The 14219-nt window shown below is 37.0% G+C and overlaps 1 protein-coding gene across 2 annotated transcripts in view; it reads left to right on the top strand.

The window, feature by feature from the left end:
- Window positions 1-14219, top strand: part of kalrnb (kalirin RhoGEF kinase b) — a 96263-nt gene that overhangs the window by 55794 nt on the left and 26250 nt on the right. The window contains exons 32-34 of one of the 2 annotated variants that reach the window (XM_051897361.1): window positions 351-493; window positions 685-787; window positions 11338-11584. In XM_051897361.1, coding sequence (XP_051753321.1) covers window positions 351-493; window positions 685-787; window positions 11338-11584 — 493 coding nt within the window. Of the gene's footprint in view, window positions 1-350; window positions 494-684; window positions 788-4392; window positions 4583-11337; window positions 11585-14219 lie in introns of those variants that run through there. The other variant, XM_051897362.1, reaches the window with a different exon arrangement.

Genomic DNA, 14219 nt, shown 5'->3' on the forward strand with positions numbered 1-14219 from the left:
TCCTGAACCATCTGATAGTACTGCAAAAAAAGACTCCCAATTAAGATTAATCACAATTAATATTTGATTCAATTGCCAGTTTGGATTGGAATATATCAAATGTTTTTGAAATTACAGATTAAAACCTGAAAATTTTTCTACAAGGGAATTTTTTTGCTCCCACATTGCAAATACTATTTTTGTCACACTCAGCGCTAATTTTGCTTTCAGCCTTTCTGACCCTGGTGCACATGCTTTGAGCCACTGTACTCAGTTGGGTGATGCAAGTTTAAATCTCACTTGTGAAATCATGCATTTTCTCTTCTCTGTCTCCTCTTTCGTCTTTTACACAACATCTCATCCACCTGAAGGCCTCCAATATAGAAGTGAAACAGGAGTGGATCCGGAACATCAGGGAGGTGATTCAGGAGAGAACAATCCACCTGAAGGGGGCGCTGAAGGAGCCCATACACCCTCCCAAAACCCCAGCCAGGCAGCGCAGCATCAGCAAGAGGTATTTCAACTCATCCACCTGCTCTCTTTTGTTCCCTGCTCAGATTCTTCTATATTCTGTATTAAGAAAATCAATACATCTGTACTCCCAAAATGCACAACTCAAATGCCTTTTCTTCTAGGTGTTTTGTATTAAACTGTGTATGTAATTACATTGGAAATTAGGTTTATAGTATTTATTTAATCTTTAAGGGAAACTACCGAGGATGCGGACAGTCAGGGTGATGCCAGCAGCCAGCCGGACACAATCTCCATCGCTTCCCGCACCTCCCAGAACACTGTAGACAGTGACAAGGTAGAACTACACTACAAAAACACAAATCATGTTTAATTTAAATGTAATCGTGTCAACCAGTTTGTGTGAGGATAAGTTTTTTCAAATATGTTTGTGTGAAAAATCTGGTTATCTCATGTACACGTACAGTACGTCTGTTTAGACAGCAAGCAACTTCCGCTGCAGTTTGTGTGTGTGTGTGTGTGTGTGTTAAACATTTTTTTAGGAGTCTTTGTTGAATAGAAAAGTTCAATACGAAGAATAGCATTTATCTGAAATAGAATTTTTCTTTTTTCTTTTTTTTACACTGTAAATGTCTTTGTGACTTTTGATTAATTGAATACATCCTTGCTGGATAAAATAATTCATTTCTTTAAAGGGGACCTATTATGTAAAATTCACTTTTATAAGGTGTTTGAACACAGATGTGTGTCCACAGCCTATAATGGTAAAAATCCACCCACTCCCTTTTTTATAATCTCCAAAAGTCATAAACAGTCTCTCCAAAATGAGCGGTTTCAGATTACGTAAGAGTAGGGGGAAGCCCCTCCCCTGAGTGAGCTGTACAGAGTCCGCCATGTTTATCTCCTCGCCAGAGCATTTAACAGCAGCATTCAAGTAAGAAATGTATTCTTATTAAAACTACTGAAGTTATTTAATCAAGAGCATATTATATATATATATATATATATATATATATATATATATATATATATATATATATATATTACACTGCTGTCACTTTAATACACAGATCTAATAAACACATGACTTCTTTCCCTGCTGTTTACGTTCACAGACATAACTGACTGTGTTGTGAACTTTGTGTGTTTTTGACATAACCTTGTGTATATTTGAGTGCAATAAAACATGTAAGACAATTCAGTTTAATACTCACAGGACGCGCCATCTGACAGCCATCTTTTTGTGCGCATGCTTCAGATGTGTACGCTTAGAAAACCATATATCTGAAGTTTAAACTGTTTAAACACATGCAAATAATTAACTTTCATGATGTCACGTGAGTGAGGCCACGATAGAGATGATAATCAAAACCAAACAGATGTTCTGTTAGTTTTTTGGCTGAGTATCTGAGACACGAGTTGTACAGGCTCCGCCCTCTTCTGGAAAGTGGTGTGGGGAGCAGCAGCTCATTTGCATTTAAAGACACATGCACGAAAACAGCATGTTTTTTCTTCCACTCAAAAATGGGCATTTACAACATGGTATAATAAATGATCTGTGGGGTATTTTGAGCTGAAACTTCACAGACACATTTTAGGGACACCTGAGACTTACATTACATCTTGTAAAAAGTGGCATAATAGGTCCCCTTTAAAAATAAAAAAAAGGAAACCATTCTTCCAAAAGATATTTCCTCATTTGTTGTTTTGATGATGATTTTGGAGAGCGCTGTCTAAAACACACTGAAACTTACAATATTGTCCATGTTATTTTTGTGTGTAGGATGATTCACTCTTGTTTGCTTTCTTTTATTGCCTTTCTTGTTGGCTTGTTTTTGTTATATAATATTTATCCCTGTCCAACTAAATTTGATTCTGATTCGCTGTTATTTCTTCCAGTATGCCAGTGTGGCAAAAACTGTATCATTGCTCTTCATCTCTCCCTCTGTCATTTCTCTGTAATTTTATGATTACTTACGCCTGCACTTAACCTCAGGCCAGTCTCTCTGCTCTTGTTTCATTCAACCATCTAATTACAGACAAAAAAGCTCCGAGTCAACAGCAGCTCTTGTTTCCTAGAAACACTTTTTCTAGCACGCTCTCCTGCCATCGGTTGTTTTGCGGTGGTTTGTGTGGTTTACATCAGGACACGGACTTGTCTCCATCTTAGATGGCACACCCTGACCGTTCACTGACTGTCTGACACTGCGAAATGGCAAGTGTTGGCGATAACCTCTAGCTCTAATCTGATTGGCTGCTTAGGGATGGGTTTGTTTGCAACAGTCGTATAGTAACAATGGTTTGCGAGGTTAATGGCAATTATTATTTTAAAAGAAAAGAGTTTTGAGATACTTAGTATAAATAAACATGGCATTTTGTAGCACACCTGCATGTATATCTTGCTTAGACAAGTAAGTCTGACAGATCACAGTCAATTTATATGTCAGTCCTTCTCTATAATCTTTTTTTGTCAGAATTTTCTGCAATATGAAAAACACCTGCTGCTAGTCAAGAGTTTTACATTTTATTAAGCTTTTGTCGCTTAACAAAGCAACTTGCAAATCAAGCGATTAGTCATAATTACACACATACAATTTTCATTTTTCTGTCTGTCTTTTTTCTTTCTCTTTTCTGTTAGCGGTTTGTCTCTTTGGAGTTATTGTACTGCTAGGCCTTCTTATGTCATTGTGGTTTGAGGTTTGTGAGTTTGTGTGTATGTATGACTGTGTGTGTGTGGGAGGCTCAATGGACATTCAAATATAGCTCTATATATAGGCGTCTCATATTGCTTATTTTTACAGACTAGACATTTCTTGACTTGTTTGTGTCTCTGGGTAGTAAGGTTTGGAATGTTGTCAGCATTTGTCCCCAGAAGTTAGCTAAATCTGACAAAGCCTCCATTTTGACGTCATCTTCAAAGATTAAAATGATTCAAAAACATAGCAAATAATGTTTGTTTTTATTTTTTTAAATTCCAAAATAATAACAATAATTTAGAAATTGCCTTGAGGTTTGGTTTGGTCTCTAGAAATTATAATATTTGTTTATAAACTATAGATGTCTGCCTTTTTTTTAGGTTGATATGTGTGTGTCCTTGTTTTTCTGTCCTGGTGGACTGACTCATGTGGACTCATGTCACCGTGGGGACCTAAATTGAGGTCCCCTTGAGGAAACAAGCTTATAAATCATACACAATGATTTTTTTTTTGAAAATGTAAAATGCAGACAGTTTCCTGTGATAGGTAGGTTTAGGGGTGGGGTTACTGTAAGGGGATAGAATATACAGTTTGTACAGTATAAAAACCATTACGCCTATGGAGAGTCCCCGCAAAGATAGCGAACCGGATGTGTGTGTGTGTGTGTGTGTGTGTGTGGTATACCAGGTATACCCTATGTAATGGGGACAAAATGTCTCCACAAAGATGACAGTATCCATAATCCTTAAACAGCTTATAAATCACAAAAAATAATAAGTGATGTGTATTTTTTTTTTAATGTAAAAATGCTGAAAGTTCTCTGTGACGGGTTTGTTTAGGGTTGGGGGATATAATATACAGTTTGTACAGTATAAAAATCATTATGTCTATGGAATGTCCCCATAAAATGGCAACCCAACGTGTGTGTGTGTGTGTGTGTGTGTGTGTGTGTGTGTGTGTGTTGTCTTATTTGCTCTCTGTCTTTATCTCACAAGCGCACACACACACACACACACACACCTCACTCTTTTCTTGCTCAGTTTGGAGTATTGAGACTTTACATTTATTTTTTATTTTTTTTTCCTTTCTTACTTCTGTCTGTTCTGTTGGGAGTCTCTGCTTGTTTTCCTCCTCTTTCTCTCGGTCTCTCCCATATGGGCAGAACCCTCTCGACACTCCTCAGCTGTGTAAATCTATATGACAGCTCAATAACTGTTCTCCGTACTCTCTAAAGAACATACTGAGATGAGTGCAGTAACTAGCTCCATGTGACACTCTGGGAACGAGCACTTGGGTTAGACAATTTTCTACCTGACTTTCGGCCAATCAGAAGGCGTATTTGGTTGGCAGTCTAACATCTGGTTGGTTGTATTGGCGGTACAGATAGAATCATGCCCAGGTGGAGGAGTTTCAGACTACCCAAGAGAACCAGACCTGTGAGTACACATGCTTCTGATGGATTTCATGGGGATTTTGAATTTGATTGGATTGTACTTTTTTTTTTTTTTGTAGATGTGTTTTGTATTAGTTTTAAAGGGAACTTTGGCAGTATGTCTGTTTCAGTATTGCTTGGGATATACTTCGGGATTAAAGCATACATTTATGGTTTATGTTTGTTTTTTTTTTTAATGTTTTTTAATGATTTATAAAGCAATTTGTATATTGACTTAGATACATTTAAATTGCCTCTTTTGTTTTACAATTGAAAAATTCTAAATTTCACTGCTTTAATATCAAAAAGTGTATTTAATAATGTTTTTTAGACATTAGTGGCTGTTTAATCAGTCTGTAGCAGTTACCAGGTTTCAGCCCAACTAGTAACATCGCACTCTGATTTGTCTGTGATAGTACTCTGTGTTTTCCCCATAATCATTGTCAAATTATTTCATGTGCGTCTGCTGACATTTGCACTTTAAATAGGAGTGTACACTGTGCATCTGTGTGTGTGTGTGTGTGTGTGTTTTCTGTCCCATAAGCATGAGCTCACATTTGGACTGTGTTTTTTGGGTTGCTCAGGAGGGAGTGGCTGTTCATATTCTACTCCATGTGTTTGTGTGTGTCAGATTTTGTAAAGCTGAAACCTACGTACAATATCTTATAATTAGTATCATAAATAATAACTGGACTCCTGTTTTCAAAGCCAAACAATATTAAAAAAAAATATATAATAGTATGCAATATTTTTAGTAATATTTTTTTTTTAAATAATTTAAAATATATGAATTATTTAAAATATAATGTAATGCATAAACCAGTAGTTAATGTACAAAATGAACATAAATATAAATGAATATTTCTAATTATTTCAATGGATATTACTGATTTACACATTATATAATGTATCCATGATTAATGTAAATTACTTTATAATAGTCAAAGTTATCAAAAGGTTACCTATTATTATTATTATTATTATTATTATTATTATTATTATATGATAGTGACTGATGCAAAATATGAAGAAAAAAAAAAAAAAAAAGTAGTTCCTAAGTAGTTGCAGTATCAGCATATCTGTGTGTCTTCTACTACAAGTTATTCATCTTACTAGAATTGCACGTTTATATGTTACTAGTAGATCTTGAATCCTGACGCCTGTTGTGAATAAAGGAAAAGCGTCAGCTAAATGTTCTCATATGGCACATATGTAACACCCTGTCTCATTCTCTGTGGGGGATTATGCTTTCCTCATGGCTGGGAATTCTGTCACTATGGAATACTCTGTTCCATATGGCGGGAATTCCTGGCCAGCTGTAAAGAATCAGGGAGGGAAAACACCCCGCATTTCCCCTGAGAAGGGCGTATCTCTCTCCTCCACCCAAACACACACTCCTTCATCTCAGCCTTGCTCTCCAGGGACTCTTGAGTTGTAAATGTAGAATTATATATCTTGTATTTCCATTGTAGCCTTGAGAACAGAATTAATTCACACTCATAAACATAACTCTCACAGATGCATCACAGTTATTCAAGACAATTAACACAAAAAATTGCAAGAAACATTTGCATACATGCATAAACATACAGTGAAGGAAGCACATAGACAATTGTTTTTGTATCATGATGGGGACCTCCTATATGCTTAGTTTTAAACTAAGTAACTATGCAGTAGTTTTATAATTAGGATGATTATAATTATTACAGACTAGCTTTAACCAAATATTTGGGTGTTTTTGTATGTGCAGTTCTGTTAATTTAACATTTATTTAATTATTTTTGTAAAAAAAAAAATCCACTTTTTTTGCTATTAAAGGATTTATTCATCTGCAATGTAATGTCATAAATGCTTTTCAGCAAAAATCTTGTTGCAATTAATTTGACTAATTGCCATGAGTTAATTCAAATGAACATTTTATTGAATATCTAGATTATATTTTTTATATATATATATATATATATATATATATATATAATATATTAGGCTTGCTACGGTAGTCGGTGTTACCGGTGTTCAGTCGTAACACCGGTTTCATCACTTGCCCACCGCGGCACCGAGGTTATTATGCATTTAATGCAATTAACGTAGTATCCGTTTTCTGCGTTATATGATCAAGCGCTTATTCATGCTAATGCTCTTATACCATTCAAGCACGACAAGGCAAAAGAGAATGCGCTGTCTGTTAATGTCCTGCCTATGTGACGCGCACACACACACACAAAGCGCGCACGCCAGTATCAAGTTCTCTTCTGCTCTTAACGAACCATAACACACACACATAATGCCAAAATGTCCATTTTGTTGAGTGTTTTTCAGTAAGAGTAACCCACCATTCAAGCAATTGCCTTTAATTTGAAAGTGAAAGTCGGCCTTTCCGTAACAAAACATCGAAAACTCAGCCGAACAGCTGATCATAGCTATACAGGGCAGGTTTTTATTTTTCATGTCAAAAACATTCCACGTTGCGGAGAGCGCAGTTAATGGTTGCATAGCAATGACAGACGCCATGGGAGCGCAAGCACTTTGGAAACAAGGAGAAAGCGACGTGGCCGCGCTTTCCATGCTATTTTAGACGAGATATGTGAACTGCCCCATAAGCGGTTTAAAAAAAAGAAAAAAAGAGGTAGAGGCCCCGCCCCCCGGTGACACCGGTATTACCGGTGTTGTCACATGTCGATTAACCGGTGGAAAAATTTTCTCAGTCACATCCCTAAAATATATATATATATATATATATATATATATAGGGATGCTCCGATCCGCCTTTTTCGCTTCCGATTCCGATACCTGGGATTCAGTATCGGCCGATACCGATCCGATATTCAAGTAATAATAAAAAAAAAAGTGCGAAATTACCTAATAAACTGTATGCCTCACTGTGTGGAAGAAACTGGGATCATTCTATTGTGCAAGGCATCAGGCTTGACTTAAACATTACTTTCCTAACCTTGTAAAACAAAATAACAAACAGACACAAATGTAGTGAATTATTTATTAAATAATTGTGCATCAGTGCAACAGTGCAAGCTTCACTAGCTTGGTAGACATTCAAAATAAACAGAAGTCCAGCTGACTCCTTCATCCATGACTAATGGCTTGTTTTTCATGAATGTTTGAGTCATACATGACATAAACTAAATATATTTATATATAAATATATACTATAAAATTAAAAGATTTCTTTTAAATTTATAGCGGATTTTTTTTTTTTTTTTTAATGAGGCAGCAACATATGATAGATAGGACAGAACAAAAAATGCTATTAACAATCTTTCATTGCGCAAAAGTATTATAATATGAACGGCTCCCATACAGAGCGGCACAAAGCGCTTATGCGCATCCCGTGTGCAGAATGATGCGCTTGAAGCATCATGGAGTCGCAGCGCGCAGCATTGAAAAGTTAAAAGCACAAAGTGAAGATATACTGATGCGTATTGTATTACCGGTATCTTTGTCTACAGATGAAGTATAATAATAGAAACATTGAATCATCTTGGACAGAGTTTCATTGTGTTGACTGTCGTAACCGAACGCGACTCGCAGTTTAAATGCTGAATTGAGAATGACTGACAGCCGCAGCGGAGGGAGGCATTTACGTGAACTTTAATTTAACGACTTAAATATTTATCTGAACCTCAAATTAAACTATGGAATGGCTTCAGAACACTTGGAATATAGTGCACGGAAACTTTATGGTGCTTTTTAATGTTTTTGTGCCTTTTGTGGGGCTTAACAATAACACAGATTAGTATACGCACAATATCGGATTTGGATATTGAAAAAAAAAAAAAAAAAAAATACTGTCTCCCAGACGTTTTTGGTACTTTTTTGTTAGTGTTTTGAGGATTCTTACTCTAAGATAGCAAAAACTGACATTAAACAGTGTTTAATATGGAAGGCTGTGAGTTTTGTTTTAGTTGATCTTTCTGATGAACGTGTGTTTTGAGCCTCAGAACAGGGGGGGGGTTCAGACATAACTACGTTCAGGGAGCGGCGCTGTCTAGGGTGGGACGTTGGGTCAGAACAGAACCTGTGTCGACACCCAAAAGCTCAGTCTAACAGTTTGATGTAGTCAGGAAGGAGGTCAGAGATGGAGAGACCTCCATAGGAGAACAGCTGTTCAGACCTGCCTTTTCCTCTCTTACTCATCCTGTTTCTCATAGTCTTTAGCTCAGTTTCTGTGGGTGTGTTTGATGAAGATTAGAGCATGTTTCTGTGTGCCCGTGAATGTGTGTGTGTGTGAGGTGTTGAATTGATTATCTGTCACTGTAGGGTGAATTTGACTCAGGTGGTGATGTGTGTATTTGTTCAGTGAGCTGGTTGCTCTCTGCAGGCTGACCATCCTTCATGTCTCACAGCCTGCCCTGTTTTTCTTTTCATCTGGGACGGTTTTGTACAGTTCTAGAAAATTCTTGAGAACCTTTCCTGCGTGAAATTTTGAGTGACTCCTAAAATGTCTTCATCAAAATCATAAAGACTTCAAAAAAGCATTGCATTTGACCTAATACTGTGAAATATTAACATATTAAATGACTGTTTTTTAAATTATCAATGTTTTTTCAATTATTAATAAGGTTTCCTATTTTTATCTGTGTTGAAATCTTAATTTTTTTTCTGAAAACAATACAAAAATAACAAATGCTGAATATATTTTTTTTTTTTTTATCTTACTTTCCCCAAACTTTTAAATGGTAATGTTTCCACAAAAATAGAAAGCAGCAAAAACTGTTTTCAACAATAATAATAACGAGAAATGTTTCTTGAGCAGCAAATCAGCATATTAGAATGAATTCTGAAGGATCATGTGACACTGAAGACTGGAGTAATGATGCTGAAAATTCATCTTTTACCATCCCAGGAATAAATGACATTTTAAAAATATATAAAATATATATATACAGGTGCTGGTCATATAATTAGAATATCATCAAAAAGTTGATTTATTTCACTAATTCCATTCAAAAAGTGAAACTTGTATATTATATTCATTCATTACACACAGACTGATATATTTCAAATGTTTATTTCTTTTAATTTTGATGATTATAACTGACAACTAAGGAAAATCCCAAATTCAGTATCTCAGAAAATTAGAATATTACTAATGACCAATACAAAGAAAGTATTTTTAGAAATCTTGGCCAACTGAAAAGTATGAACATGAAAAGTATGAGCATGTACAGCACTCATTACTTAGTTAGGGCTCCTTTTGCCTGAATTACTGCAGCAATGCGGTGTGGCATGGAGTCGATCAGTCTGTGGCACTGCTCAGGTGTTATTAGAGCCCAGGTTGCTCTGATAGTGGCCTTCAGCTCTTCTGCATTGTTGGGTCTGGCATATCGCATCTTCCTCTTCACAATACCCCATAGATTTTCTATGGGGTTAAGGTCAGGTGAGTTTGCTGGCCAATTAAGAACAGGGATACCATGGTCCTTAAACCAGGTACTGGTAGCTTTGGCACTGTGTGCAGGTGCCAAGTCCTGTTGGAAAATGAAATCTGCATCTCCATAAAGTTGGTCAGCAGCAGGAAGCATGAAGTGCTCTAAAACTTCCTGGTATACGGCTACGTTGACCTTGGACCTCAGAAAACACAGTGGACCAACACCAGCAGATGACATGGCACCCCAAACCATCACTGACCGTGGAAACTTTACAATGGACCTCAAGCAATGTGGATTGTGTGCCTCTCCTCTCTTCCTCCAGACTCTGGGACCTTGATTTCCAAAGGAAATGCAAAATTTACTTTCATCAGAGAACATAACTTTGGACCACTCAGCAGCAGTCCAGTCCTTTTTGTCTTTAGCCCAGGCGAGACGCTTCTGACGCTGTCTGTTGTTCAAGAGTGGCTTGACACGACAGCTGAAACCCATGTCTTGCATACGTCTGTGCGTAGTGGTTCTTGAAGCACTGACTCCAGCTGCAGTCCACTCTTTGTGAATCTCCCCCACATTTTTGAATGGGTTTTGTTTCACAATCCTCTCCAGGGTGCGGTTATCCCTATTGCTTGTACACTTTTTTTCTACCACATCTTTTCCTTCCCTTCGCCTCTCTATTAATGTGCTTGGACACAGAGCTCTGTGAACAGCCAGCCTCTTTTGCAATGACCTTTTGTGTCTTGCCCTCCTTGTGCAAGGTGTCAATGGTCATCTTTTGGACAACTGTCAAGTCAGCAGTCTTCCCCATGATTGTGTAGCCTACAGAACTAGACTGAGAGACCATTTAAAGGCCTTTGCAGGTGTTTTGAGTTAATTAGCTGATTAGAGTGTGGCACCAGGTGTCTTCAAAGTTGAACCTTTTCACAATATTCTAATTTTCTGAGATACTGAATTTGGGATTTTCCTTAGTTGTCAGTTATAATCATCAAAATTAAAAGAAATAAACATTTGAAATATATCAGTCTGTGTGTAATGAATGAATATAATATACAAGTTTCACTTTTTGAATGGAATTAGTGAAATAAATCAACTTTTTGATGATATTCTAATTATATGACCAGCACCTGTGTGTGTGTGTGTGTGTGTGTGTGTGTGTATATATATATATGTGTATGTTACAAAAGATCAATTATTTCAAATAAATGCTTCTTTTGAACTTTCAATTCTGAAAAATATGTATCACAACTGTTTTCATCAACTGTTTTCAACACTGATAATAATACAAACACACATCTGTCACATACTTTCTCCCTAGATAATAGTAGAGGCTTCTTTAAAAATGAAAGCTAAAACCTGTATCTCTCTGTCTCTCTCTTTGTAGTTGTCAGGTGGCTGTGAGCAGACTGTGGTTCTGCAGGACTTTGTTGCGGGCTCAGTGGGCGAGTTGAGCATTCAGTCGGGTCAGACTGTCGAGCTGTTGGAGAGGTCTGGAGAACGGCCCGGCTGGTGTCTCGTGCGGACCACCGAACACTCACCCCCTCTGGAGGGTCTGGTTCCCAGCAGTACCCTGTCTGTGTCTCACTCTCGCAGTAGTGTCGACATGGACTGCTTTTTCCCACCTGGAAAAGGTGAGTCTCACACAAATATTCACCACCCACAAACACGGATCATGTGTCACTTTTTTATGGCTACATTAAGCCTTCTGCTTAGAAACAGCCAAAGCCGCCACTACTAGTTCAATAGTTGAGCGTAACTTGGTGAAGTGTTATGGAACTGTAATTTAGTCAATTTATTAACAAATTAATATTTTGATTCATTTGTTGATCACGTAAATTGTGACAAGATACTTTTTGGATGTATTTGTGCCCAACTTTGACTTGCTTTTATCCAAACGACTTACATTGCATTCAAGTTATACATCTCATCAGATCATGCATTCCTTGGGAATCGAACCCATGACTTTGGCGTTGCTAGCACCATGCTCTACTGTTTGACATTTTACCTTTTTAAGTCAGTTGCAAAACATTTATTATAACAAAATGAAATGTTTGCAGTTTATTTGTTGCTTGCAAAAATAATGATTTTGTCAGAAATAACAATGGATAGTTCATCCAAAAATAAAACTTCTTACATTTATAGCAGTGGTTCTCAACCAGGGGCCGGGGCCCAACAGGGCTCCTCAGCAAATTTCCAAGGGTGGATGCAGGATGGCTTAAAATTATTTAAATTAGTATTATTAATCATTAATATTATTATTATTATTATTATTATTATTAATATATTAAAACAATCTAACGTAATAAAAATATACAATAATGACTGAAATAATTAATTTTTTTCTCCTTAGTAACTTTAAAAAAAAAAAAAAAAAAAAAACCAACATGCTGTCCTTGAAACGTACAATAAATCGTGATTAATTTATTTATATCAACACTCCCAGTTTATGTTAATAACATATTGTAGTCATGGCTTGACAAGAACTTTTTTGCTCATCAGCCACTGTGCCCAGTGGTTTTCCAAAGTTACTAGCCATTCAGCATTTTCACTGGCCACAATTTTGAAAAACTGCCATATAGATATTTTTAATATTATCTCATAATTTGGCAGCAGGTATATTAGGCTGCTGTCACTTTAAGACCTGACGCACAGATCCATTATACTGTTATGCATGTGTTTTCTTTCTCAACTGTTTATGTTCACTTAAAACTTATCTGACTGTGTTTACGTGAATACTTGCCAAGTCCAGCATTTTGAAATTTTTTTGTGTGTATTTGACTGTTTAAGCGCAATAAGCAGAGAAAAAGAACTCAATTTAGTACTGAGAGGCGGCTTTATGTGAACACAAAATCTGAAGAAAAAAAAACAAATGAAATTTGTGCTTTGTGTCAAAAGGTTGAGAACCACATGATTTATAGTAGTTTGGCAGCCTCGGTTACTATGTACTTTCTTTACATGCTAAAGAGCAATTTGAACATTCTGTTCAATAGCTACTTTTATGTTCTGCAGGGAAAAAAACATATCAAGGTTCAAATAAAGTATAAGTAGTATGAGTCATATAAGAATTTGTGTTTTTGGATGATCTGTCCCTTTAAGCTGTTGTACACGTGCCCATGGCTCTCTTAACAGCATGTGCTCTGGCTTCTTCCAGGGGAGCCAGTTCTGCTCTCGGTGGGTGAGGTACAAATAGGGTTTGATCATTAATTAGTAGGGTGCTAGTGATGCTATGAAAGGCTTGGGTCCTGCTTTGATCCAGCTTGGGGGATTGGTGTATGTGTTTGGTGGGGCTTCAATCCTGGGACTCTCACAGGCTTATGAGATGTTTCACACAATAGATCCACACTGAAACCACGCAGAACCATTTTAGCTTTCAATCGTCTTCATTTGAATGATTCATCTTTCTATAAGAGGGGTCTTTTATACTTCAAGCAAAATTGAAGAACAAACTGATTTGATGTCATTTCGAACAGAATCAGGCCAAAACAAGGTTCGTTTAGAGTTTGTTTCAGGAATTCGAAACAGCTTGCCAAAGCGAACCTTTCAAAAAAAGTTTGCTTTGGCTGGTAAACACCTTCGAACTACCATTGGTCCATGGTGATTACTTAATAGATAGGTGTGGCTCTAGGGCTCCACCTTCTTTGACGTGGAAATCTTCTCCAGTTAATTTCTTCTTTTCAGCCCGTTGAGGTCAGAGGCGAGTAAAAATGAACAAACTGAAGAGCTGCTTCATAGCATAAGTTGAAGTTATACTTCTTATTGAAATGTTTAATACTGTAAAGCTGCTTGCTTTAAAGCAATCTGTTGTATCCCAGCAGTGTGGGCGGCATCTGGATGTTCGCTTAAAGTATACCACTACAAAGGTATTTTGAACTTCTTTTTACCCCTAAGCGAAAAACTAAAAAGAACTTCGCTGTGAGTATATCGGGACCTTTATAGGGTCCATATACGTCAAGCAAGCACCATGAGGGTGTAGCTTTGGATTTTGGGTCAGGATGGTGTTAAAGTGTGTCTTTAAGGCCCCATACTGTCTGAAGCGGAACACTCTGTATTGTATAGTCCCTTTACTTCCTGCTGTCTCCCTACACTGCACTTCCTGTGTTTAGAAGAGCAGATTTCTAAACATCCCTATCAGAACCCCCTGACCTCATGACTGTTCAGGCCTGGATCTAAGAATAGAGAGAGGAAAGGGGGAGCCGGCCTTTTCCAGGTAGGTTTCAAAAAAAAAAAAAAAAAAAAATAGAAAGCAACTGAAGAACTGACAGGTCA

Source organism: Ctenopharyngodon idella, chromosome 6, assembly GCF_019924925.1.
Source record: "Ctenopharyngodon idella isolate HZGC_01 chromosome 6, HZGC01, whole genome shotgun sequence".
Classification (NCBI taxonomy): Eukaryota; Metazoa; Chordata; class Actinopteri; order Cypriniformes; family Xenocyprididae; genus Ctenopharyngodon; species Ctenopharyngodon idella.